At 38.4% G+C, this 27,424-nt stretch overlaps 1 protein-coding gene across 2 annotated transcripts in view; it reads left to right on the plus strand.

Annotated features, from left to right (window-relative positions):
* The first annotated feature begins 9,237 nt into the window (after positions 1 to 9,237).
* The window catches only part of LOC119902610 (2-lysophosphatidate phosphatase PLPPR4-like), a 45,097-nt gene continuing 26,910 nt past the window's right edge, over positions 9,238 to 27,424 (plus strand). Inside the window, exons 1-4 of one of the 2 annotated variants that reach the window (XM_038718930.1) lie at positions 9,238 to 9,916; positions 22,528 to 22,713; positions 24,428 to 24,557; positions 24,733 to 24,928. In XM_038718930.1, coding sequence (XP_038574858.1) covers positions 9,833 to 9,916; positions 22,528 to 22,713; positions 24,428 to 24,557; positions 24,733 to 24,928 — 596 coding nt within the window. In that variant the 5' untranslated portion in view covers positions 9,238 to 9,832. The remainder of the gene's footprint in view (positions 9,917 to 22,527; positions 22,714 to 24,427; positions 24,558 to 24,732; positions 24,929 to 27,424) is intronic. The other variant, XM_038718932.1, reaches the window with a different exon arrangement.

Below are 27,424 nucleotides of genomic sequence, written 5' to 3' on the forward strand. Positions count from 1 at the left end.
CCGTGCACCACTTCATAAAATAAAGTCCTGCTATCACATTCACGGATGTGTTCGTTGTTTCTTCTTGTGCAAAATGGTGGCCGAGATGCGAGCCATCAGCAGACACCGCCTCCTGCTGCACCGGAGGTGAGAAACACGCTCCTCTTCTTCTTCTTCTTCTTCTTCTTCTTCTTCTTCGTTGTCTGGCAGATTGCAACCATTACTATTAAAGGTGCACATCTACTGTACCGGAGGATGCAGCATGAACTATGAACTACTTTGCTGGGACTAAATTATATCATCAAAAATAAATAAATAAATAAATAGATAAACAAATAATCATAAGCAAAACAAACAAACAAACAAATAAATCCTAGCTTTATTGGCAAGACGTTTTAGTTCAAACATGTTGCCAAAGCAGAAAGTCACATATAAACAATAAAATAAAATTAAACAACAATAATAATCATTGTGATCTCAGATCGGCTGTTGAATAGGACGATTTGGAATTCATTATGCAGATATCCTGCTGTTGGTTTATAAAGCACTGAACGGTTTACGGCCAAAATACATTTCTGATCTTCTGCTTCGTTATGAATCATCCAGACCTCTGGGGTCGTCTGGGATCAGATCTGCTTTCTTTCCCCAGAGTCAAAACTAAACGAGGAGAAACAGCGTTTAGTTTTTATGCTCCGTATATCTGTAACAAACTCCCAGAAAATTGCAGGTCTGATAAAACTGTCATTTATTTAAAAAAGACTGCAGACTTTTCTTTTTACCACTACCTTTAACTAGTAGATTGATAACTTACACTGCACTGTAACTTTTACTGTACTGTTTTCTTTGTCTTTGTTTTTAGATATTAACACTATTTAAAAAGCTTAGAGTGCTCTTTTGATTCTACCGTCGCACACGGCTGATCGTCAGTTAACGGAGCTGAGTAGAATTACAAGGATTAGAGTCCCTGTTTTGTCCACTGTTAACTTATTGACAGGGCCCGCTGTCAACCGCTTTTTCCAGAGTTTGTAGCGTGGACAATTTGGATTTACAGAGACGACTGTATCTAAAGAATAAGGGTTAGAGTCCCCTTAGAGTCACTAAGCGTTAAAGGGTTAGAGTCCTCTTAGAGTTAGAGTCCCTAAAAGTTAAAGGGTTAGAGTCACTAAGTGTGAAAAAAAGGGGTATAGAGTGGGAGATGGGGAATCAAAGGAGTAAAATAAGCAAAAGTGGAAGACCTGCCTGTTATTTTTTTTGTATTTAACTTTTTAAACTGTTTTATATTTCCCTGTTGCTTTTATGTTTTATGTAAAGCACTTTGAATTACCTTGTTGTTGAAATGTGCTATACAAATAAACTTGCCTTTGCCTTATAGCAGAGGTGGGACCAGGTCATGTCTCAAGTCGAGACAGACAAGTCCCAAATCAAGTCCTTAACTTTGAGTTTCAATTTAAAAATTAAAAAACCTTTATTGAATAAAGTGTTAACCTGGACAGAAAAAAGGCAGTGGAGCAGTTTCACATAACAAATGTCATAAATTAAATAAGGTATTTCATGTCAATTCATTTCAAATGGGGCCTTATTGACAAGGAGAAACAGACGTTTACATTGCCAAAGTGTGAAAAAATTACCTAAACAGAAGAATAGTGATTTCGCTATTAGATCATGATCCGTGTCCAAGCGGTTGCCCGAGCCCCTAGTCTTTGAGTACCAGCCACTAACTCCATATTTAACAGATAAAGATACTTGATGATGTTTTGGTATGAATGTCATATGTTGGTTGACAGAAAAATTACTTTGCAACTATTTTAACCATTTATATGATTTTACATGCAAAAATATTTCATAGTTCCAGCTTCACAAATGTGAAGATTTGCTGCTTTTCCTTGTAATTATTTTAATTATTTGAACATAGTGTTAATAATGTTGAGGTTTGTAATGTTGGTTGGACAAAACAAGGTGCCAAAACAACTGCACCAGAGCTGGCTAACAGCTAATTTGCATCTGTTGTCCCTGGGCAGGTAGACAAAACAAAACAAAAGACACAAAGCAACCACTAAACAACAAATACACTACATAAAATTACAAAATACGCATTATCCATCAATTCAAAATTGATAAAAACTGTTTGATATATACACCATAAATGGGAAAAACACTAAAACGTCATGCCAATAAAGCCAAACGAGAGTGAAAGACAGAGGAAGAGAAAGAGAGAGAGCGAGAGAGAGAGCAGTATCCCCTATTGGAGTGGCATGGTTTTGCTGGCCCAGAATCTATAAGTGACAGCAGTGTGGAGAACAGTATTCGGATAAAAACGGGTGAAGCAGGCCAGAATACAGAGACACAGTACAAGTACAAGATGTCTGCCATGATGACATTATGAGGATCAGACCCCAGGTCAGTCTCTTCTCTTGCTCCATTTACATGTTATGTCACATATAATGTGTGAAAGAGCCGAATAAGCTTCAGTTCCTGTATAGATCACTGACATGATGAATAGCTCGCAGTAATGTGATGTTAAGTGTCAGGGGGCTGAAATGCAGAGGTGGACAAAGTATTCAGATCCTTTACTTAAGTAAAAGTACTAATACCACACTGTAAAAATACTCTGTTACAAGTAAAAGTCACTGAAAATGTTAAAATATAATCAGGAAAATGTACTTAATGTATTAAAAGTACACAATGCAGTAAAATGTTATACTAGTAAATATTATATCATTAGAGTATTATTACTCATGCATTCATGTAAAAGCAGGATTTTTTTCTGCTGTATTTCCTTTATGAATTCATCTGCTGATGATTTTCTCCATGAATTGATTGCTTCTAAAAATTCTGAAATTAGTGAGAAATGCCCTCACAGTTATCCAGAGCCCAGAGTGACACCTTCAAAATGCTTTGTTTTGTCCGACCAACAGTCCAAATCTCGACATTATTAACAAACATTTAAATTATTAAAATAATTAAAAGAAAAAGCAACAAGTCTTCACATGTGTGAAGCTGGAACCATCAAATTTACTAAAACGATCAAAATAGTCTCCAATAAATGTTCTGTCAACAGACTAATCGTTTCAGCTGTACTTGTTTAAACTGTTGGGTAGTTTAATTTATAATAAAACTTTATATTTTATTAATTCTTCATATGTTTTGTGTATAAAAATCTTAATTTGTAAAGTAACTAAAGCTGTAAGATAAATGTAATAAAGTAAAAACTGCAATATCTCCCTCTGAGATGTAGTTGTGTAGAAGTAGAAAGTGGCATGAAAAGACAATACTCAAGTAAAGTACAAGTACATTAAATTTGTAAAAGTATGGTAAATGCACTTAGTTACTGTCCACCACTGCTCTAACATGAGTCAAAGCAAGACGAAGCAAATCCCAGCAGGCTGATAAAAAAATACTAGAAGAAGCTTCTCTCACGATTCCTCAGTTACTGTGTTGAAAGTATAACAAACGCTGCCCCCACACTGAATCGAATACACTAACCCCAGGCGCTATAAATACAGCCGATACATATAATACTCATGTATTATGTATTGCATTGTACACAGTTTACAAGCAGTCCTACTAGCAGTGATTTGTACTTCACCTCAATAGTGTATATATGGCATTAAGGCTGTACTTTCACACTCTAAATAAAAAAATTCTGTCCTTGTGTATAATTTGTTTGATGGGTTATTAAGGGCAGATCTTTTTGGACAGAAGGTGCCAACACTTTACTCAGATTGGGCTGAAATTGTACTTTCAATAACATAACATACAACATATATTGTAACAGTTTATGGCTTTAGATATTAAAACTGAGAAAGGTGTTCAGTGTTTCCCCTCAGAACTTTATTCCTGTCAGTGTGGAAAAGGTTCTGAAACCTCGTGAAAGATGTTTCATTGGAATCACATCAGGTTAAAGGATAAGATCGGCGTTTTTACTTCAGTTTTTATATTGCTAAACTTTACTTTACCTTACCACTCGGTCACAAACTGTCCATGACTCACAGCGCGAGAGTGACTTGATTGCTACCATGGCGTGTGCTGGTGTCGCATCAGCTGGGCGAAGTTTATTCGTGCACGGACTCGACGTTATCAGTTATCCATTTGTTTTTCAATGCTGCTCCACTCTGGTGCACTGCATGCTTTTCTTTTCTTTTTGTAAGTAGCGAGAGTCTTATTATTATGAGTAATTATTTGGAGATTTGAAATATTCAAGAAAATATATACATAAGTACCTACAAAACCTACATAAATACAGTACACCGTTACTTTAAACCTCTAGTTTTTAATAGAGGAGCTCTATTGCACAGATGATTAAGATATATCAGGCTTACACAGTACATTTTAAATCATGTGACACATGTGTAATCATTGTTAAGATCATTGTTAAGAGTGCCTCTATGATATGTCTGTTGACAACTGACCACATGTAGAAACTCTGTTAACACACAGTTACATCAAAAGAGAATTCAATCATGTTATCTTTTTGCAAAACACAGACAACATGGTTCATATCTTCCTGCTGGTGTAAAGCCTGGCGCTTTGTTGTTACTTGCCAAAAGGAATTTATTCAAATGTGATGAATAATTTATACAATTAGGAAGTGTTTCTCCCCCTTCCCCACACACACCGACATTTGTCAACAATTAGTCACGCAGTTGTTCTACACTCTGTTTAATGTTGTGCCCAACACGGGAGTTGCTATTCCATCACATATTAAAAGGCATTAAAGGTGACTGAAGTAACACGCTACTGTTACTAGTACTCTTACTACCATTGTGCGACTATTATATATGATCTATATGCTGTACAGAGAGACTGTCCTCACCAGAAAAACACCCATATAGGTTGTTTGTTAAGTTATTGCGACCCATATTTATATTTATTGTGGCATCCACCTCTAATGACTGTACAAGGGTAGCAGAGGAGGAAGTCTTCTTATAAATACAGATGTTGTTTCTCAACACTGAGTTCGCCAAATACGGACTTCTGTACTTGCAAGCTCGGACTTGGGCAAGTTCGGCTCGGGAGTACAAACTTCCAGGGACAATCGCACGCAATCCGCCATTCTGCAATTGGAACAGCAGCGTACTCGATGATGGCGGGACCCATTAGCGGACGGGACCTCACATTTCCAAAAACGTCATAGCAAATTTTCAAATCAGCTCTGTCTTGATAAATCGACCCCACATTTGGAATAAATATATATAAGTATATTGCAACTATATTTGCACATAAAAAAGTCTTTAAATTGAATTCAGTGACACAATAACAGCAGTATTATAACTTACAGCTGTGAGTCTCCTCCACCTTTTCTGCTTGTTGGCGCCAAAAATCAACATGGCGGCCAGACTCGAGGCTTCAAAACAGTAGTCCACAAACCAACGGGTGACGTCACGATGACTACGGCCACTTCTTTTATACAGTTTATGGTACCATGTGAAACCAAGTAATGTTAAATGTTTGTGATTTAACTTTAATTGCGTTTCCGACTTTCGTCATGTGACTTACACAATATATACTGTAATATATAATATATAATACATACTGTAACCCAAACCGCGTCGTTCTCGTTTAGGTTGGAGGACTTGTTGTGCATAGAGTTGGTTAAACCACATTTCCAACACAAGTACCCAGAACTTTCTCTCCCAGGAACTACTTTTCAAGGAACTGAAAGGTTCCTTCAGCCCATTGTTGTGGGCGTTTCAACCACAGTTTAAACACTTGTGAAAATTTAGCAAATTAGTCTGCTGACGTACATTTTTACTCTGGCGTATGCCATACAAAGCGACAGGACAGTAACCATTGTCCGTAAGTTCTTCCATTGATGTGTCAACCAAAATAAACTTCTTTACAAATCTACTGCATCCATTTAAAAATGGCGGTTGAAATCTTCTATCAAAATGTTCAGTACTGCAAGCTCCACCCCTTGTACTTTTGGAAAGTACTACCCCCATAGCAGAGACTTTTGTGGGGGTAAAATTAAGTCCCCGAAACTTAAATAGACCGTGGTCCCTGCGGTGGAAACGCAGTGGGTTCCTTTTAAACGTCCTAGTTCCTGGGTAAAGTTCCTGCGGTGGAAATGCGACTTTAGACTTTATTTACTCACAGAGTCTCTTCTTCAACAAAGGAGCTTGAACCAATGATGTGTATACAACAAGACAATGACGTTACCCAAAGTAGTCATCATGCACATAGGCACTAATTGCAATATTTACAAATATGTACTACCTGTAAGTACAGCTTTATAATCCCTCCAGAGGAATGGGTCTCAGTTTGTTACCAGTAAGGTGCTGCAATAACTGATTTTCTTGACCACTTGGGGGCAGAGGAAACAAGCTGTGAACAAATGGTAAACTTGTTAGCAACAGTTGCTTTCTTTAATTTAGTCATCCAGTAGTGGACACTGTGAGAGCAGTGAGAGTGAACGTTAACAGTAAAGTTATGGGTCGGACAAATAAACACAGAAACTTACTATAAAGCTCCATAGCTGCAGTTTCAGGTGTGAATTCTTCTCACTACGACGAGTAACTGCTATTGTCACATTGTTTTCAGGTTTCTCTCACATGTTTCCATTTAATTCACTGTTATTATAAAAAATGAAGGCTATATAACCTATCCTGTAATCTGGTGTTATGGTTGGTGCTTTAACTGTCATGGGTAATGAATCTAATTTATTTTAAATGTTAATTGTTGCAATTTCTAAGCTCTAATTTCTTATATTTTGGATTCAGTAGGCCCCATTAAACTGAAACTAATTAAATTAGATGACTCAACTGTCAAATAAATCGACTCTAAGCTTTTTTTTTTATAGATTACAAATTCAAACACAATGATTTATTACTTAGTCTAACTATTTATCCCTTTGTAAAAATACAGTATCAGCTGTCAGTCTACTTTAGCAACAATAACCTGTCTCCCACACTGAAACTCTTTGGCTCTTTTCTTCTTCCGCGTTTCCTCAGGGCTCTGAGAAGGTGATGGTTGATAAGACAGATCACATGTATGTAGCAGTCGGTCAACATACTGACAGCATATTGCAGGCAGTGGCCCAAGGCCATAACATGGCACAGTGTTTCATTGCCTGTGTGTCCTGAGGGGTGTCTCCTTGTGTCCCACATATTATCACGAGTACTGCTCTGTTGTAGAAGGGGGGCGTTCATACACACTCCTGTGCGCTACCCCGTGCAGAAAATAGGTTTTTAGCACACTTATGATGTCACTCCCATGGGTTGGTTTTGGTTTTCCTCCGGTGGTTGTTTATTGAGAAGATGAACCACTCTGTAGGTGAAATTCAGACCCTAAATGCTGGCTTGAAAAGGTGGGTGTTAAAAGAGCAGTTCGCCCCAAATACAAAATAAATAATAGACTGATAGTGATATCCAGCTATGCAGAAAGTTGGGGTCTTTTTATAGCCTGGGCCTATATTTTAGAAACATTGTCCTGGTTGGTTGGGGGTAACAGGGGTATATCCACAGACAGTTCTGGAAGTACATTACTGAAGAAATACTCCAAAGGTATATAAGTGGATCTCAACCCGGGGGCAGGGAGGGATGGGTGTGTATTGTAAGATGGCATACTTTCTCGCTGCAGCCCTCTGACTGCCAATAACTAAGTTTTATTTACATGTATTCATTTAGCTGACACTTTTATACAAAGCAACTTACAATTGCTTTACATGTCAGAGGTCGCACACCTCTGGAGCAACTAGGGGTTAAGTGTCAGGTACACATTGGTGGATGTGTCACAGTGGGAATCAATCAACACAGGTCTCTCACTCCAAAGGCCAAGTTTCAGAAGTTACTTCAGTACAATACTTTTTATTGTTTTGTTTTTGTTTCTTTAACTATTTGTTACAAAAGAAGCCCACGTTCTCACATGATAAATGTCAAAAAGAGCAGCTGTACAAGGACAAAAAATAAAATGGTCTCATATTTATGGTGGCCCTAAAGTGCAAATCGCCACAACACGACTGCACGAAATGTACAGACACAAAAAAGTACTGAGGTGTGATACCCAGCCCTATTACCCTATTATTATAGCCCTACTATAAAACTATTTCGAAGAGATATTAAATGCAGAAATATGTGATTGAGTGTTCTGGTGGAAGATTTAGAGAATTAAATTATTTCTGCATTCTGGAGAAAATTTCTGCACCAATGTATGTTGGAAATGTCTATATATATATATATATATATATATATATATATATATATATATATAAAGAGAAACACAACATTCAGGCAGCAGGTGACGGTTCAAAATATAAAAGTATAAACAGAATATAATGCAGTGATCAGTAGCATTTTTAAGCTTAAATTCTTTTATTGGGAAATGCATATTTGTTATTTTAATTGCATTGCATGTTTTCGTATTGTCAAAGCATTTTCATTTGTTAGTTAACATTTCTTGTTGCATTTTTAGCAATTACTTTCTAAAAAATGATATGAATGATTTTTTGAAAAAGTGTCCCCAGCGTCCCCAGTGTAAATGACACCTGTAGTCACCTCCAAATCAAATGGAATTTATTTCTTTTATTTCTTTTCTTACCCTTTCTTTCCAAATTGTCCCACTTCTTCAGGACCACATTGTGAAAGATTTGTCAGCAAAATAATGTTCTCAATTACAATTAAAAACGCTGTATCTTAAAAACTCGCCATATAAAACTGATGTATGGAGAAAAAGGCGAAGAGTGAGACGTCGTCTTAATGTTCTGCTCCTCCTGCACCTGCTGATGTGCGTCAAGTTAGCGAAAGTTAGTCATAACAGACCGGATATAGTATATATATCCTTCACTTCAACAATTACAACAGTAAAAGCCTGTACTAATAATAATTTTACTTTTACTCATGCATAGGCCTATTTGTTGAAAAAACATTTTATCATAATAGTCTTGAATGTTCTGCCTCAGATTTTGATGCCAAACAGTGATCAACTGGTTGGCATCAAGTGTTGCCATAGAGAAAATTTTAAAACCACAAATAACCATCTGTTTTTTTCAACTTTTATTAAAGAGCAAAAATCAGCCTTTAATCTTGAAAGAAATAACGATTTGATATTCATCCTGATAATTATCGATATCAAATGATATGAAGTGTTTTATCCTGGTAACGTTATTGGCCATATCGCCAGCCCTTTCTTACAGTGAGGTATTAGTACTTTTACTTAAGTAACATTTTTCATTCAGCACTTTTACTTACTTACTTACTTTTACGTATTTTTTACAGTGACGTACTTTTAGTAAAGGATCCTAACACTTACACAAGTTCGTCACACAGTCTTCTACCATCAAATTAAAATCTCACTAATCACTAATGTTTGCACAAATGTTGTTTAAAATGTTCATTATTGACTGAACAGGAAACAGAAGTTCTGATAAGTTTTATTTTGAAAATCGTGACAGGAAGTGTTGTTGGTTGTAATGGCTACCTTGACGGCTGTCACCTGCCGCAGCGGAGCCGGAGGAGAGAAGTGAGTGAGCGGACGAGCATTGATAAGGTTCCCGGAGGTGAGCGGAGGAAATCCTCCTCTCTGAACACACGTTTTTAAGGATTTTAGCTCGACGTTTTTTAATGTCAGCACACAGCGTGGACTGTTTTCGGGCACACAGAACCAGTCCTGCGCTGGCACAATTTTTTGAAGCCCCGCAAAAACCGCATTTTAGGGGCGCCAACGGACAAATCACATTAACAGTCAACGGCACATCAAGCTCACCTCGCCGGGCGACGATGGAGGTCCGCCGCTAAGGGCTCTTCTCGGGGCGGGGGTGGGGGGCACCGGACTCGGCCGGAATTCCGCCAAAATTACGACGGGAATCAAGTACAGCTCCCTGTCTCCCGGTACCGGGAGAGAACACCGGCCGCTCGTGATGTCTCGTGCCAAGGAGCGGCTGAAAGGCGGGAATGAGACCAAGGACAGCGTCACCCTGCTGCCGTGCTTTTATTTTGTAGAGGTGAAATATCTATCTCTCTATCTGAAATAATTGTGACATGTTTGCAGGCTGCTGTGTGCTTGATAATGGTTCAGTTGGTTGACTGGCTAGTTGACAGACTGGCCATTGGGTGGACTGAATGTTTAAAATCCACCCTTGACAATATGATGGTCAGGTGTCTGGCAGCTCTTTTATCAGGAACATGTTAGCTGTGAACTCCTTGTGGCCTGCAGTCTAAGGAAACAAGCAAACATACCAGAATCAGGTTAAAGTTATCACTGTGGATGTTTGAACTAAGCAAATAATGCTATTGAGATGCCACATGACAATGAGCTAGACAGGATCTGGAGAATCTGTATTCACCTCCTCATCCCTGTTTACCCTGTTCTTTTTTGTAGCCGGTGACACTGCAGTCTGCACTAGACTCTTGTGATTCCTTGTGTATGCAAATTATGTGGGGCAAGATGCAAAAGAAAAGCAGCTTGTCCAATATATATCAAGCCCCTCATCGTTCATGCATGATCAGTCAAAAACACCTTGATAGGGAAGGGAAGAAAACCATGGTGTTTACAGACTGAATGAAAACAACTATCCAGACACAAGCGTGTACTTCAATTTCATACCAAACTTAAACACAATATCCATGTATTCATCCATTTTAAGAAATGAATGGCCAGAGTTTAGCTTGTCTGCTGACTGTGTCACAGTAATTGTTTGTTGCCCCAGGACTAAAGCCTACAGTGATGCTGCATTTAGTTTATATGCCCCCACAATGCAGAACAGCCTTCCTGAAGGCTGGACAATGTGCACTTCTTTCTATGCAAGTCTATTTCTGCCACTGTAATGCATATCTGTTATCTCAAAATAATAAGTTAGTATCTCAAAATAATAAGTTAGTATCTCAAAATAATGCCTTACTATCTCAAAATAATGATCTGTTATCTCAAAATAATAAGTTAGTATCTCAAAATAATGCCTTACTATCTCAAAATAATGATCTACTATCTCAAAATAATGCCTACTATCTCAAAATAATGATCTACTATCTCAAAAACATTCCTTACTATCTCAAAATAATGCCTTACTATCTCAAAATAATGATCTACTATCTCAAAATAATGCCTACTATCTCAAAATAATGATCTACTATCTCAAAAACATTCCTTACTATCACAAAATAATAAGTTAGTATCTCAAAATATTGACTTACTATCTCAAAATAATGATCTACTATCTCAAAATAATGATCTACTATCTCAAAATAATGCCTACTATCTCAAAAACATGCCTTACTATCACAAAATAATAAGTTACTATCTCAAAATAATGATCTACTATCTCAAAATAATGCCTACTATCTCAAAAACATGCCTTACTATCACAAAATAATAAGTTACTATCTCAAAATAATGATCTACTATCTCAAAATAATGCCTACTATCTCAAAAACATGCCTTACTATCACAAAATAATAAGTTGGTATCTCAAAATATTGAGTTACTATCTCAAAATAATGATCTGCTATCTCAAAATAATGATCTACTATCTCAAAAACATGCCTTACTATCACAAAATAATAAGTTGGTATCTCAAAATATTGAGTTACTATCTCAAAATAATGCCTTCCTATCAAAATAATAAATTGGTATCTCAAAATGATGCCATACTATCTCAAAATAATGAGTTAGCATCTCAAAATGATGCTTTACGATTTCAAAATAATAAATTGGTATCTCAAAATAATACCTTTCTATCTCAAAATGATGAGTTAGTATCTCAGAATAATACCTTTCAATCTCAAAATATTGACTTACTATCTCAAAATAATAAACTGGTATCTCAAAATGACGCCTTACTATCCGAGTTAGTATCTCAAAATAAGGGGTTAGGACATTAGAATAATACATTTCGATCTTAAAATAATGAGTTAGGATCACAAAATACTGACATACTATTTCAAAATAAGTTGATATCTCAAAATGATGACTTACTATCTCAACATTATGAGTTAGTAGTTCAAAATAATGAGTTAGTGTCTCAAAATAATGACATTATTTGTGGATACTATGTCAATATTTATTATATTTTATATTTATATTTTAATATTTATCTATTATACTGTGTTACCTAAAGTACCAACACGGTCACGTTTTGCTGGTCTGACTTCTGTATTCCTGCTTTCAGAGATTTAAATGATTAAAAGTCTTGGGACTGTATTGAGTCTTGCTTGGTACTGTTCCCTCCCTGCTTGCATCATCAGGTGCAAGATTTGGTGTTGAAATGAGTCTACTGTGTACTAAAATATTTACTTACAGATCATACCGTGATAATAAATACAGGCAGTAACTTTACATACTTACAAATAACTGAATTACCAGGTGACCTAGATTTATTTAATATATATAAATGATGGTATTTGATTTTGTATTGCATTTCCATAAAGTTTGGTGAAAGTGACGTAGCAGAAAATAGGCCTATCCTGATTTCTATTCCTCAATATATAGGTCAAGCTCCAAAACGACTGGATCCTTAACTTTACTACTACTGATGCCCATTGAAAATACAGAAAACCGATGTGTCCTTGTGACAGGTGCAGCTGTAACTGGTTGCTACTTTGCTGTCACTTTAGATATTTAAATGACAGACTATCTGAGCTGTCACATACAGAGTCGTGCAAGCCAGTTCTTTAGTCTATATCTCTCAGCTGCATTATACATATTGTGATGTTAGTCTGATGTGTTGGTGGGTGATGGAGTGTTTCCCTGCCTTCAATGCTGCATGCACTTTTCAAAACCGATCTTCAAATGGAGACCAGTGTTTCCCCTACCATTGTTCAGCAACATATGGAAGCTGCCAAGCAATAACCTACATGATAGAGGACAATTCACATGTACTGCAACAATGCATTCATTGTATATATTTTTTGTGTCTGAATTTTTGAAATTTTATTCACCCACCACATGATTACACACTTTTTCTGATGACAAAATGTGCCGGGGGGTCTACCGCACCGGAGACACAATATGATCCAACCACGAGCCCACCAAGCTATAGGCAGTGCTGTATATGATGCTATAGGCAGTGCTGTTTATGATGCGTTCGGCGCACTGAATTATGGATTATTGACTAATGAGGGAAAAGCCTGTTGCTGATATTGTGCATTTCTTGAAATTTGAGAGAGAAACAGTGAGAGCTCATGATTGAGGATAGTTTCAGCTTGGCCTCTTTTTTTCCAAACCCAGGCCAGAACACCACATTGCACATCAGTATTTATTAGTGTTGTTGGGTGAAAGCTTAATCTTCTTTGCTTTGGGTTAGAAGTATTGCTCGTTTCTTCTTTCTCTCCCTGACAGAGCTGCTCTGTGTCTCCTACATTTTCTATCTCACACACTGTCACACCATCCTACCCACTAACTGGCTGCTAGGCAACATGGTCCTCTGAATGGGGTGTATTTTTATATCTGCGTTCAGGGCTGGAGACTTTAAGAGGAGAAAAACATCCCTACTGCAGCTTGGTTTCCTCAGTGTGCACTGTGGCCACTAAGGCTTTGGTTCAGATGTCCTTAATAGTATCCTCACGATGCATTCATTCAGAAATGCATCATGTAGCCTAGTACACCTGGGGGATTTGGAAGTTCATGAATTAAGGGTGTGGAAAATAATTGATTTTTAGATGCATCGCGATGTGGACTTGGGTGATGATGAATCGATTCACAAATGTCAATAATCGATTTTCTAGAGGTTAAGTGAGGTTAAGGCGGAACTCGGAAATGCATAAGTGCAGCTCCGGACGGACGGACAGTTGTTGAATGAATGACTGCCGCTACTAAATGTTACACATGAACAATAAAATCAATAGCGCAACTATCGTTAATGATTTTAACCCGCACTCTGTGCAGCATGGTAGTGCTTAGCTAGCGTCCTCTTATCATTCTTCAAAGGACAGCTACGCGACAGGCAGCATTAGGTGACGGTGAAGCGAGTGGAGTAGAGGAAAAGATGAGCGCTATGTTTCAGTCTGGCTGTAAATTTACAGGGTAATGTTAGCTCACAGCGTTTCCGTTTATTAAGGTCTGTCCGTTGTTTTCAACTACTGGAAAAGTGAAGGCAGTTAGCGCTAGCTAACGTCTCCTATGTCTCATATGCTTTATGGCTGCTAGTTCAATTTCATTTGTCGTCACTCATCCACATATCAGGTACAAAATGAACCAAATGCCGTTTCTCAAGGCCCATGGTGCTCAATACAAGATCACAATAACCAACTTACAAGACAAGAAACAAACAAACGTGTAACTACACTAGACGAGACAAAAAAGGGACAGATATACTGAGGTGGCGTGAACGTGGTTTGGCTGGAACATTGTAAAGTGCGAAGTTCAACCCCCATCCGAATAAATAAAACTAGCAGCAGCAGAGGTCAGTAATAACGCTGTAATAATGTAATAATGCTATGTTAGCTTATATGAAGTAACATTAAATATCTGCATTTTATTACTACCTTCTTGTTTGGATTGTTACAAGTACTTTGCTTTAAAAGTACCGAGTAGTCAAACAGGGAGAAAAATAATAAATTTATCCTGTTCGTTTTACAATTGCATCGTAGCACTCGTAATTGTAATGAGGTGCCTAGAAATTCCCACCCTTCACGGGATGCATCGAGGAATCTAATAAATTGTCAACCTGATAATCGTAATCGAATCGTGAGACCAGTGAAGAGGCACACTCCTATAGGTCTGCAACTAATGACTATTTTTGTAGTCGACTAATCTGGCAATTATATATTCGATTAGTCGACTAGTCACGATTATTTTTGTCACCCCATAACTCTAATTAAACCATTTAACTAATTAAATATCTTTCAAGTGAATTACATATCTCCAACACACAGCCTAACATTACCATTAAGGGAACGAGGTTTTACTATTCAGAATGAACGCCAGTATGAACAAACTTTAAAACTTTTAACTATTTAAAAAAGATTTTTGCTTTGGAACTATATAAAACAAAAGCACATTAAAAGCAAGTACTATAACCACAACTGTACACCAACAATGTAATGTCTATTCAGAACAGTAAAGCAACAGACCCCTTTCAGACTACTTCTGTAGGTTATTTTTCAAAAGTGCTTATAGGTTTTAGGCAATAACTCAGGAGAATGTTCTGTAGGCTGCTTCAAGAGCCAGATGTTTCTTGATGTACTTTCAACCATTACACATTACTAATAACTTTTTTAAAGCTGGGTCTCTGACATTGCCAGCGTTGTGTTGCACAGATTTGTGCTGCGGTGTTTATGAGAGAGAGAGAGAGAGACGAGCGAGAGGATGTGCTGCGCAAATGCACTACGGCGCTGATCTGCTTTTTTTTTTGTTTTGTTTTAAGCTAAACAGTTGCAGCACCATTGAAACGTGAAGGTGGCGATGGAGCAATGGATAAGACTATACCTTTGGTGTGAGAGACACAGGTTCAATCCCCCCCTTAGTTGCTCCAACCTCTGACATGTATAGCAATTGTAAGTCGCTTTGGATAAAAGCGTCAGCTAAATGAATATATTAAAAAAAATGAATGCAATTGCACCACTGTGACGTTATTGCCTTGCTCCTGCCGGTCAGTTCAGTCTTGAATTCTAACTAGGGATGTCACAATACCAGAAATTTAGCAGTCGATATCAATACCACTGATATTCCACAAATCTCAATACCACGATCAAAAACAAAAACAGTAAATCCCATGTACTTCGACATGCTCTGTTTAAAGGTATGGCTCAATAACTGTACAGTTGGTGACAGACCAATAGTCCTAAAATATCATTTATAGGTGCTGTAGAACATCCATTTTCAGGTCCATATTTGTATTTAGGGTTTTTACTAGAAAAGATTTACATGCGTTAATGTTCAAAAACACATCATTTTTTTCAAAACTGGATCAGATTTGATAGAGAAAATTAGCTTTGCCTGAAAAGTGAAGGCTGCTTTGCCTTCACTTTTGATGTTTCTATGTTACCAGGGACTTTAGCCCCTAACTTCTGCTATCAGCAGCTGCTCTAGCTACTTAGTTAGCCGTGCAGCTAGCCGTCCTATTGTTATTCTGCCTGGACTGGAAGTTGGTCCTCCAGGAGTTGGTGTTGGTGTTTACGCCTCTAACATTAGTATAGAAGCTTTGGACCCCCGGTTCAGAGCTAGCTGATTACAGAACAGTTAGCAGTACTAAAATGTAAATGCAGTAAAAGTATGTAAGGATAATCAGGAAAATGTACTAAAGTATTAAAACTAAAAGTACTCAATGCAGAAATAATAATGTCCCCTGTGACTGTTACACTATTCCATGTTAGGCTGTATGATTAGATTATTATTACTCATGCATTAAGATTTTACTGCTGTAGTTTGTTGAGGTTGAACTATTTTGTACTATCAGACATTCATTATGCATTAATCTGCTAATTATTTTCTCCATTAATCGATCGAAAACATTTTGAAAATAGTGAGAAATGTTGTCACAGTTGCCCAGAGTCCAAAGTGACCAAACCTCAAACTTATTAAAAATACATTAAAATGATAAAAAGGAAAAGAAACAAATCCTCACATTTGTGAAGCTGGAACCACAAAATGTTTTTACATGAAAATCTAAATAGTTGCCAATTACATTTCTGTCAAAAAACTGTACTAGCTGTACTTGTATAAACTGTTGAGTAGTTTAATTTAAAACAAAACATCCTATTTTTATAAACTCTTCATATGTTTTGTGTGTAAATAGTGAAGTAAAAAGTAGAATATCGCCTTCTGAGATGTGGCAGAGTAGAAGTAGAAGAGAAAAGAAAATACTGAAGTAAACACAAATGCCTCATCTCCTCTCCCCCCATTAATGACAGGGGCCTTACAATTTACAGAGCAACCTAATGATGTTGACAAAATGTTAATGTTCAGTGCTCATAAGCTTTATTTGTATGGATACAGAACTATTATTTTCTTTCTTATTTGATATTAAGAGGCAAAAAAAAATGATTCGGTAACATGGTAATTCATCAAGACTGAAAGGGCTTTGTGTCTCATCAATGACCTTGATAACACTGGGGGCTGTCTGCTGGATTAATTAATGCTCTTCAGTTGGCGTGTTGGTGCACACATCTGTTTGGCATGAAATGAACAGAAGCTGTGAAATACAGCGCAGAAGTGCTGCCCCAATTAGCTTTCCACTAGCTTTCAGTTTTCAATTTATTTTTTCAGAAATTGCTTCTTATCTTTCTGTGCTCTTTCTGAAAAGCTGAAACATGATACTGAGGTTTGCTGTCCATATTCTTATCTGAACTAAATGGGACTCTTTATCCTAATTTGAACCAAGACATAGGCAGTAAGTAGGCTTTGATTTATTGGACGAGATTTGTAAATATTATTGTCTCCTCTGTTAAAGAAACTGCTAATCTCTACAGAGGTCCTCCTCCCTACTCACAACAGTTCTTCCTGTTAGGATCTGTCCCAAGGGCTGTTTTCAAGACACTTTCAGGCCCATTCAGACAGGGAAAGTCCACTAGTTCACTTGCCTTGGTCCGGATGAAATACAATGTTTTGTGAGGTACACTTTCAAACTGCCCTTTTTGCAAGTGAACCAGAATCAGTAAATATAACCAAGGTCACCTATTCTTTGGACAGAAATTGTGGAGCGGGGAAAAGCAGGAAGCTTTAGATTCAAAAACCAAACTATACCATATACGCTACGCATTTCCTCCAAGCTACCAGGAAGTTCTCCATGCTTTGAAGCCAGTTTTACTTTCAGCCAAACTAGCGGCTGTAAAACGGTGGATACCTTCTTTTGAGTATCACAACCCATCAGAATTGGATCCATTCGGTCGATAACATGTGGAAAGTCTAGAAGAGCTGCACAATTATTATTTTACCTCCATTCGAGTTAGTGGTGGGCTAAACCGGTTAGCCGGCTCACCAGACGAACATAGAAACCCCACCGCCAACTAGCGTTTTGGCGGTGTATCTGTAGAGCGACACAACACAAGTGTAAATGCGAGATTACGTGCGCTGCCAACACCATAGGTATCAGCGGCGAGTCACCGCATGAGTACAAAATATAGCGCCCCTTCTCTTGCTTTTTTCACCTTCTTCCACGAGTGAGTTTTGGGGAAAACACACACATAGACAGAGATGCGACTGACACAAAATTGTCCTGTGAAATGTTAGGTGTACCTGTGAGGCCAAAACAAAAATGTAGTCGCACACTCGACAGGCTTTTGGGCGCACGTTGAACCAAATTGGGCGTACTCTGGAGCCCTGCTTATGTGCACCTGCCGTGGCAGGCTGAATTTATTACTGCTAAGATTACTGCATACTGCTAAGTATTTTGCTATCACTAATGAGTCATGTTTAGCCATTTCATCACCCCTAATTACATAATAAAAAATCCCTGTGACCCTGTCACACTCTGCCTAGGCACACAATGTATTTGTCTCTAGATTTGTCTGCACATGAGGCAGTTATCAGTGTAATTAAAGATCTGCACTGACTATGAGAGCCTGTTACCTCCAAAGAAGGCGCAGTGCTTTCTGCAATTTGGTCGGATCGTGGTCGGGCCGCGTTGACACCTGAAACGAGCCGAGTCCATCTCTTCAGCTGGGTCTCGGTACGGTTGTTTCATCTGCACCCAAGTGCGATTGCTGTATTGCCTTACACCGTTAAATTCACTGATAAACCAACTAAATCAACTTCATAAGGTTTAATAGTGACCTGCACATATAGGAGCTGTGTACTTACGTAGAAATGTAATTGATATGTCTGGAGGCTGCTGGACCTCATCAAGACTGTTGAACTGAAAGCTTTGACAATCTAGAATGAAATAACATTCAGCTGTAATAAAGGTTCATATAGTGATGTAGCTGATACAAGGACAACCCTCCACAACTAATTTAATTAGCACCACCGTTAATGTTGGACACTGGACACTCTAGGTTGTAGTGGCCAAAATGTGTTGTAGTTGCTGGCCACTGACCAGTATGACCAGCATGGGTCATTGGCATCTTGAGGTTTCACATGGTAGTAATGTGATATGCTGTCTAGATAGATTTATTTTTTTATTTGCTATTTCCATGAAGAAATGAGTGAAAGCATGAAGTGTTCCCTCAGAGCTTTCAAAGGCTGAGTATTGAAATTCTTGTAGGTGGGTGAACAGCACCTTAGGGCAGGAAGCAGGCATTACTGCAGGTACTATTGACTGATAGCCATGAAATTGTTTTGTAAACCCTCCTACACTTTATTCCCCACCGGGAATAAATACAGATATCATTCCTGCATGCAGGGAATCATCAAAATAATACAAAGAAATATAAAAAAAGTACCATTGTACTTGCCTATTAATCTAAATCTAGATTAAATGCAAGGATTTTGAAGGATAGAAAAGAAGAAATAGTATAGATGCAGAATGCTTTAAATGTAATGTTAATAATAATAAATGAATCCAGTGTAGGCCACGCACATGGCTCCATGGATGGCATAATGTTGGTTGGTCGCTTGGTGTCAACAGCAATTGATTTGATTGCTTTGACATTTGGTACAGACATTCATGTTTCCCACAGGATAATTAGTAATAATTTGGGTGATTCCCTAATGTTTCATATAGCATTATATATATCAGGTCAGAATTTATATTTGTCCAACACTTTGATTCATGACAAAATACCTGCAAAACAAATAACATAAGCCTTAGCCCTTGTGTTTGGTGCTAATTAGTCAATGTTGGCATGCTAACTCACTAAATTAAGATGAACATGGTATTTTATACCTGCTTGACGTCAGCAGGCTAGCATTTGTCAGTGTAAGCATTTTGTCATGCTGACTAGGGCTGAAAATAATGATTATTTTCATTGTCGTTAAGGCTATCTGTTGGTTATTTTCTCAATTAATCGATTAGTTGTTTGGCCTATAAAATGTCAGAAAATGGTGAAAAATGTCGATCAGTGTTTCCCAAAGCCCAAGATGGCGTCCTTAAATGTCTTGTTTTGTCCACAACCCAAAGATATTTAGTTTACTGTCACTAAGGAGGAGAGAAATCAGAAAATATTCACATTTAAGAAGCTAGGATCAACAAAAAAACCCTATTAATTGAGTATCCAAATATTTGGCAATTAATTTAATAGTTGACAAGTAATTGATTACTCGATTAATAATCAATAATGTTGCTAATGTTGGCGTTAGCATTTAACTAAAGAATATTGATTTAAGCACAGCCTCTCTAGCTTGGCTGTAGATTCTTATTCAATGTTATGACATTGCCAAATCACATTTACATCTTTACTTTGTGAATTTGTTAAACTCTCAGGCATACTGACTTTTAATAATTTGGTGTTGTCAGGCTGTCAAGAGGTAAGAATTTGTAAATGTGTAATGCTAGGGATCACAAGAAAATTATAGGCACCATGGTGGGTAATCCTGACTTGCAGGCAGTAGAAAACGAGAGCATTTCACAGTCAATATGACATAACTATTGCAATCAGGAATGTGGGCGCCTCAGGCAAATAGGCAGATTGTGTAGTTGATCATTTGAACAGCAGGGAAGCAAGGCATGATGCAGCCTCTATCTCCAGAAACATCCACATTTAGGTAAAGCCATTCAGAATTGTCATGATGCATCTGTGCAGGGGTCTAGGGAAGAATTTGGTAATGATCAAGCAATCATTGTGCTTTTAATGCCACCAGTTAGGGCTGCCTCTAACGATTATTTTCTCTATTGATTGATGTTGCAATATTTTAATTTTTAATTGCTCAGTCTATAAAATGTCATAAAATAGTTTAAAAAATGTATATAAAACGATATTCAATGTATAATAATACTACATAAACCAAAGCAGCAAATCCTCACAATTAAGCAGCTGGAACCAGAAATTTTACTTTATAATTGAATTAAAACCAAATAGTTTTGGTGCCTAAACCTCACCAAATAGTTTTGGTGCCTAAACCTCACCAAATAGTTTTGGTGCCTAAACCTCACCAAATAGTTTTGGTGCCTAAACCTCACCAAGTAGTTTTGGTGCCTAAACCTCACCAAATAGTTTTGGCTAAACCTCACCAAGTAGTTTTGGTGCCTAAACCTCACCAAATAGTTTTGGTGCCTAAACCTCACCAAATAGTTTTGGCTAAACCTCACCAAATAGTTTTGGTGCCTAAACCTCACCAAATAGTTTTGGTGCCTAAACCTCACCAAATAGTTTTGGTGCCTAAACCTCACCAAATAGTTTTGGCTAAACCTCACCAAGTAGTTTTGGTGCCTAAACCTCACCAAGTAGTTTTGGTGCCTAAACCTCACCAAATAGTTTTGGTGCCTAAACCTCACCAAGTAGTTTTGGTGCCTAAACCACACCAAATAGTTTTGGTGCCTAAACCTCACCAAGTAGTTTTGGTGCCTAAACCTCACCAAATAGTTTTGGTGCCTAAACCTCACCAAATAGTTTTGGTGCCTAAACCTCACCAAATAGTTTTGGTGCCTAAACCTCACCAAATAGTTTTGGTATCTAAACCTCACCAAGTAGTTTTGGTGCCTAAACCTCACCAAGTAGTTTTGGTGCCTAAACCTCACCAAGTAGTTTTGGTGCCTAAACCACACCAAATAGTTTTGGTGCCTAAACCTCACCAAGTAGTTTTGGTGCCTAAACCTCACCAAGTAGTTTTGGTGCCTAAACCACACCAAATAGTTTTGGTGCCTAAACCTCACCAAATAGTTTTGGTGCCTAAACCACACCAAATAGTTTTGGTGCCTAAACCACACCAAGTAGTTTTGGTGCCTAAACCTCACCAAGTAGTTTTGGTGCCTAAACCTCACCAAGTAGTTTTGGTGCCTAAACCTCACCAAATAGTTTTGGTGCCTAATCCTAACCAAATAGTTTTGGTGCCTAATCCTGACCAAGTAGTTTTGGTGCCTAACCAAGTACTTAGTAGTAGAAGTAGTAAAAATATTGGTTAGCCATATTGGTTGACACTTGTTCACCCCTCCTCAGCTGCACCAAGGCAACATCCTGTTGAGCAAATTAGAAATTTTCTAGCTACACCTAACAGAGTTGTTTGCAGGTATAAGCGCCCCTTAAAATCTACTGTTATATCACAGGTGCTCTGTTGATGTTTTTGTCTGTGGTGGTGTAAAAACTGTTGAAACGGCTTGCTACCTTTACAAAAAACAAATGATTAGTAGGAGGGAAAACTTTCAAACTAATTTTGGCAGGAAAACGGTCAAAATAACCTAATTCGAACTGCACCTAGCCCTAACTTTACCCTGCCTTACTGGAAGTTTAACAATGTTCTTGTTTACCTGTATTTACTGTTTTTAATGCTCAGCTTTGAAAAGGTGTTTCTTTTCTTCGCCAATGCTGGTGTCTAGTGGGCCTTTTGGGCTGGCTATGAAACCTCGGGACCTTTTCAGTGCCGCCCAAAATGTGTCAGTAGCAACAAGTATTGAAGTCAAGCTCCAAAAACTGGCATTGAACATCACATGTCTTTTGTACCCTTTTTATTTGTTCTTTGATTAGACATTTACTGAATTAATCTGAAGTATAGTATAATAGTATTTACTATTTTATTTTAAGTTCTTGTTCATCTCCAGCAGAACACTTTTCCTAATTATTTTGTGTTGTTGTTTCTTTACTGCAGCTCCCTATCCTGGCCTCCTCTGTTGTCAGTCTTTATTTCCTGGAGCTGACAGATATTTTCCAGCCGGTGCATTCTGGGTACAGTTGTAATGACCGCAGTCTGTCTCTGCCCTACATCCTGCCCAGACAGGAAGTCTGCCCACTGCCTCTACTCTTCAGCTTGGCATTTGCCGCTCCCACCGTCACTGTAAGTAAACCTCCACCCCTTCTGTCTCCACCTGTGTAGTATCTACCTGTGGCTAACACATTGATTGATATCAGGTAATAAAACTAACAGCCATTTTAACCATGTTGACTATAATTCTTTTAACTGCCAGTTGTCGAGTGAAATTTTTCTTATTTAATTATTATTTCTTCTTATTTAACTACTCAGGAAAGACACTTAAGAACAAATTCTTATTTACAAGGACGTCCTGATTGTGTTGAAATTGCCTAGTTCAGCTCTCAGGAATGCCTTCTTGTCTATTTTCAATTTAGTTTAAAGGTGATGTTGTGGTAGGTAGGTAGCTGAATAAAAGCCTTGAAATATTTTAAATTCCCTGTTCAGAATTTCTGTGACTTCCCAGAGGTCGAAGAATCTGGTATTCAATTTTTCATTTTGTAAACGTTTGCTCCAGGGCTTTGTAAAAAATGTGTTAATTACTAACTGCTTCTACAGCCCAACCAATACTGCAATGTTATTTTTTTTAGATACAGTGTCTATACAAGCATTATTTACTGTATCTGTGCACATCTTCTGTACATCTGGCATTATTGTATCAGGAAATTGCCATCATTGTGCCAATATGCTTGCTTATTTTGGTAATAGAGGTGCTGGATATTTGAGGCTGACATTTATGAATCTCCAAAATTTCGATATATATATATATATAAACGATATATCAGCCAATAATAACGTCACAATAATTTGTTTTACATATACAAATAAAGTAAACAAATATCATGTTTGTTGCGCATCCCACTGTTGATAAATTACCTCAACCATATCTTACATTTCTGTACTGCAATTTTATGTTGTTCATCAGCCAACACATACACAGACTTGACATATCTGCAATAGGCTAATATTGTCTGGTATTTCACTCGCACATGCCCCTAAAAATAAATGAATGTGAAGAAGAAGAATGTGCGGGTAAATGTGACCAGCACAGAATCGAACATGTGAGACTGATCGGCCCTGTCACTGATCACGGCCGACCAGTTCCAGCTCTTTTTGTCAAACTTTATTGGTCTGTTTATTGGTTCTTAGCAGGAAAATGATGAAGTGCTCATTGTGGGAAAGGGATGAGTCTCAAACCCCATGTAAAGGAGTTAAAGTACTTTGGGGTCTTGTTGACGACTGAGGGATCAGTGGAGCGGGAGATTGGCCGGAGAATCAGAGCAGCGTTGGTTGTATAGCATTCGCTTTACCGCACCATTGTTATGAAAAGACAGCTGAGCCAGAAAGCAAAGCCCTTACTGGTCAAAAGTGGCCAAGTGGCCAAAATGGTTTTTCTCAGGAGGGTGGCTGGCTTCTTTTGCGTCAAAAAGAGCCAGGTGAGGTGGTTCGGCATCTGGTAATGATGGCGTTCCAGGCACGTCCAGCTGGGAGGAGGCCTTAGGGAAGACCCAGGACTAGTTGGAGAGATTACATTTTCACACTGGCCTGGGAACGCCTCGGGATCCCCCAGTCAGAGCTGGTTAATGTGCCTCGAGAAAGGGAGGTTTGGGGTTCCCTGGGGGAGCTGCTGCCCCAGCGACCCGACCCCTGGATAAGATGTGGAAGACAAATTCAGATATTAGTCATAAAGTGGCAATAATAAATTCTGCAGTAATATTTAATGCATCCAGTGAGACAGATTTATCTGGCGATATAAATCTGCAGTGCCAACTATGTTTTCTTTGTCTTTGTCTGTATGTAGATTCTAATAGGTGAGGCCATTCTGTACTGCTATCTGTCCAGGAGGTCATCAGCCACACAGACTGAGGCCAACATCAACGCTGCAGGCTGTAATTTCAACTCCTACATTCGCAGGGCGGTACGCTTCATAGGTGGGAGGACACATGAATTACACCCACGAGCGATTATACGCAAGTTTTCTGTGACTGAAACAAACCACAGAAACAGAAATAACAGGCTGTAACAGAATATTGGTGGAAACAGAAAAAGTCCCATCTTCTACTAATTCCGCGTTTGCTGTTGTTACATGTATTGTGTTTTTTACAGGTGTCCATATATTTGGCCTGTGTGTGACAGCACTGATAACTGATATTCTCCAGCTGTCTACCGGTCAACACACCCCCTACTGGTTGGATGTATGTAAACCCAATTTGACCCACATAAACTTGTCCACCTGTGATGAAGCTTTTATTCTGGAGGATATCTGCTCTGGACAAGACACCGGGCTCATCAATGCTGGGAGGTAAGTCTTGACTCGTGTGAGTGGACTAGTTAACAGGGTTGAACGATTCTGAAAAAAATATCTAAAGGCGATTATTTTGACTGATACTGCAACTGCGATTCGATTTGCGGGGAATGATATTTTTTTACATAATTACTCTCATTTCCATTGACAAACATATTTAATGTTGATGTTTTCTTAAATCTGTAGAATATGTATGCCAGGACATCTCTGCAGCAGGACATTACTTAATTAAAGTAGTATTTTGACAGCACACACTCACCTTTAACAAATATTGCACCTGCCTGCAGTAGGTCATAGTGCAATTTTGGTAACTGTTCAGCCCTAAGCACTGTCACCTTACAGCAAGAGGGTCTTGGGTTCAGTCCTTGGTCGTCCCAGGCCTTTCTCTGTGGAGTTTGCATGTTCTCGCTGTGTCTGCATGGGTTCTCTCCTCCCACCGTCCAAAGACGTGCTGAAATCAACCCTTAGGTGTGAATGTGAGTGTGAGTGGATGTTCGTTTCTGTGTGCCCAGTGACGGACTGGCAACTGTCCAGGGTATACCCCCCCGTGACCCTGCACGGATAAGCAGCTACAGATAATGGATGGATGCTCAGCCCTACTAGTGAGTGTGTCAGAGGATGTGTGTGGGTGTCTGTGAATGTGTGTTTATGGAGTAGTTTTTAATGCACAGGCTTCGGTCCTACACTATTTTTCTGCTGTTGTTATGGTTACAAATCTGCTCTCAGGACAAGTGCTGAAACAGAAAATATGAGCTGAACACTGTACACAATGTCAATCAAGGTCATGTGCTACAATGTGTACTGCTGACAACACGGCCGTTCACGTTTTTCACGTATTTTGGTTGATTACATCAGGATGTATTCACAAATAATCCCAAAGCTAAAAGTATCTGCTAACTGCTTGAGTCAGGAGAAAGTCTTTGACAAGTCAGAGGCAGGCCAGTGGTCCCCTAAGTCACTGTCAAGTCAGATGTTTTGAAAAAATAAAAACACTAATCATCAAGATCAACATAGGAGGGAGTAGAGAGTGACTCAGAGCCAACAGGTGGATGGTGCTGGATGAACAGCATAACTAGTGACAGCAGAACTTTCAGTATAGCTGCGACCTCAGGTTGGGCTGCTTCAAAGTAGTTTGCTGGATTTGAAGGTGGGGTTTGAATACAAATAATGTGTTATTATTAAATTATTTCAGGTACACATTTAAAATGTTGTATTATTTTGTTGGTAGCAAAACTTATAGATGTATGTATGAGGAGTAAATGGAAGTAGAAATCAATTTAATACAGAGAATGAAGCAGACTACACCATTTTTAACAACTTCCTGTATAAGCCATGCTCTCTGCTATAATCCAAATACATGGATACACATAGTACCTTTCCATTGCACTCCTAGTAGACTAGTTGTTAGGCACCATGTGGAGTTGATTTTTTCATGTGTTACAAATAATCTAAGAAATAAAATAAACGGAAACTTCCTGAAAGCAGCAAACACAGGCAGAGGGCAGCGACACCATCACGGACGTGGATCATCAGTGATGATTGAGAGTACTGCTGCAACAATAAATCTAATCATTTTTAAATTAATCGCCAACTATTCTGATAATTGATTAATCGGTTTGAGTCATTTTTTAAAGGAAAACAAATCTGATTCGTGCTTCTTAGAAGTTTATAGTTTCTGTTTTATTTCCTCCTCTATCAGAGTAAAATGACATTTAAGGACGTCTTCTTGAGCTTTGGGAAACACTGACATTTTTCACAATTTTCTGACATTTTATAAACCAAACAGGTAATCGATTAAATGAGAAAATCATCAACAGATTAATCGACAATGAAAATAATTGTTAGTTGCAGCCTTAATTGAGAGGGATTGTTTTTGTATAAGGCTATACTTTGTTTTTTTTTAGGACAATCCTGCTCTTTCTACCTTTAAAAGAAAACTGTGTTTGCTCGATCCGACTGCGGCTGCGTGTCACATTGCAAATTGAAGCTGAAGGCTGCTCTCAACGTGCAGCTCTGCCTCTCACTATAAATGTCACTTCAGGAGACCAGACAGCCACAGCGGCAGCTTATTTAACCGTGGCTTCTATTCCCTTCTTCACCACATGAATGCACCGAGAATGCAGGAAGCTTGTCTCCAGTGCTTCACAAACTTCATCAATATAAAGCTGCATGAAAGATACAAAAGGGAAGTTTATTTGGTTAGCGAGAAGGTTTAGGAGGGATAGGACGGGTCGGGTAGTGATGGTAGGGATGAAGGGGGTAGATTTGGGTTGTGGTGGCCGGAGCAGCTAGGGACCCTGCCGTTGAGACTCAGGGTGGGAGCACGTCTCTATAAACGTCTTGCTTTATGATCCCCCTGTGATTCCTGTGGTAAAAAAAGAACAATTGCTTCAGTGTAGTTATGAATTTTAGCACGCGTGTCTTTGATGGTGGGAGGAAACTGAAGCCCCCTCGCAAACATGGGAAGAATATGCAAACTCCACACAGAAAGGC

The sequence above is a fragment of the Micropterus salmoides genome, unplaced genomic scaffold (assembly GCF_014851395.1).
Source record: "Micropterus salmoides isolate LMB-PRFRI ecotype aquatic unplaced genomic scaffold, ASM1485139v1 Ms_hic_scaffold_14, whole genome shotgun sequence".
Classification (NCBI taxonomy): domain Eukaryota; kingdom Metazoa; phylum Chordata; class Actinopteri; order Centrarchiformes; family Centrarchidae; genus Micropterus; species Micropterus salmoides.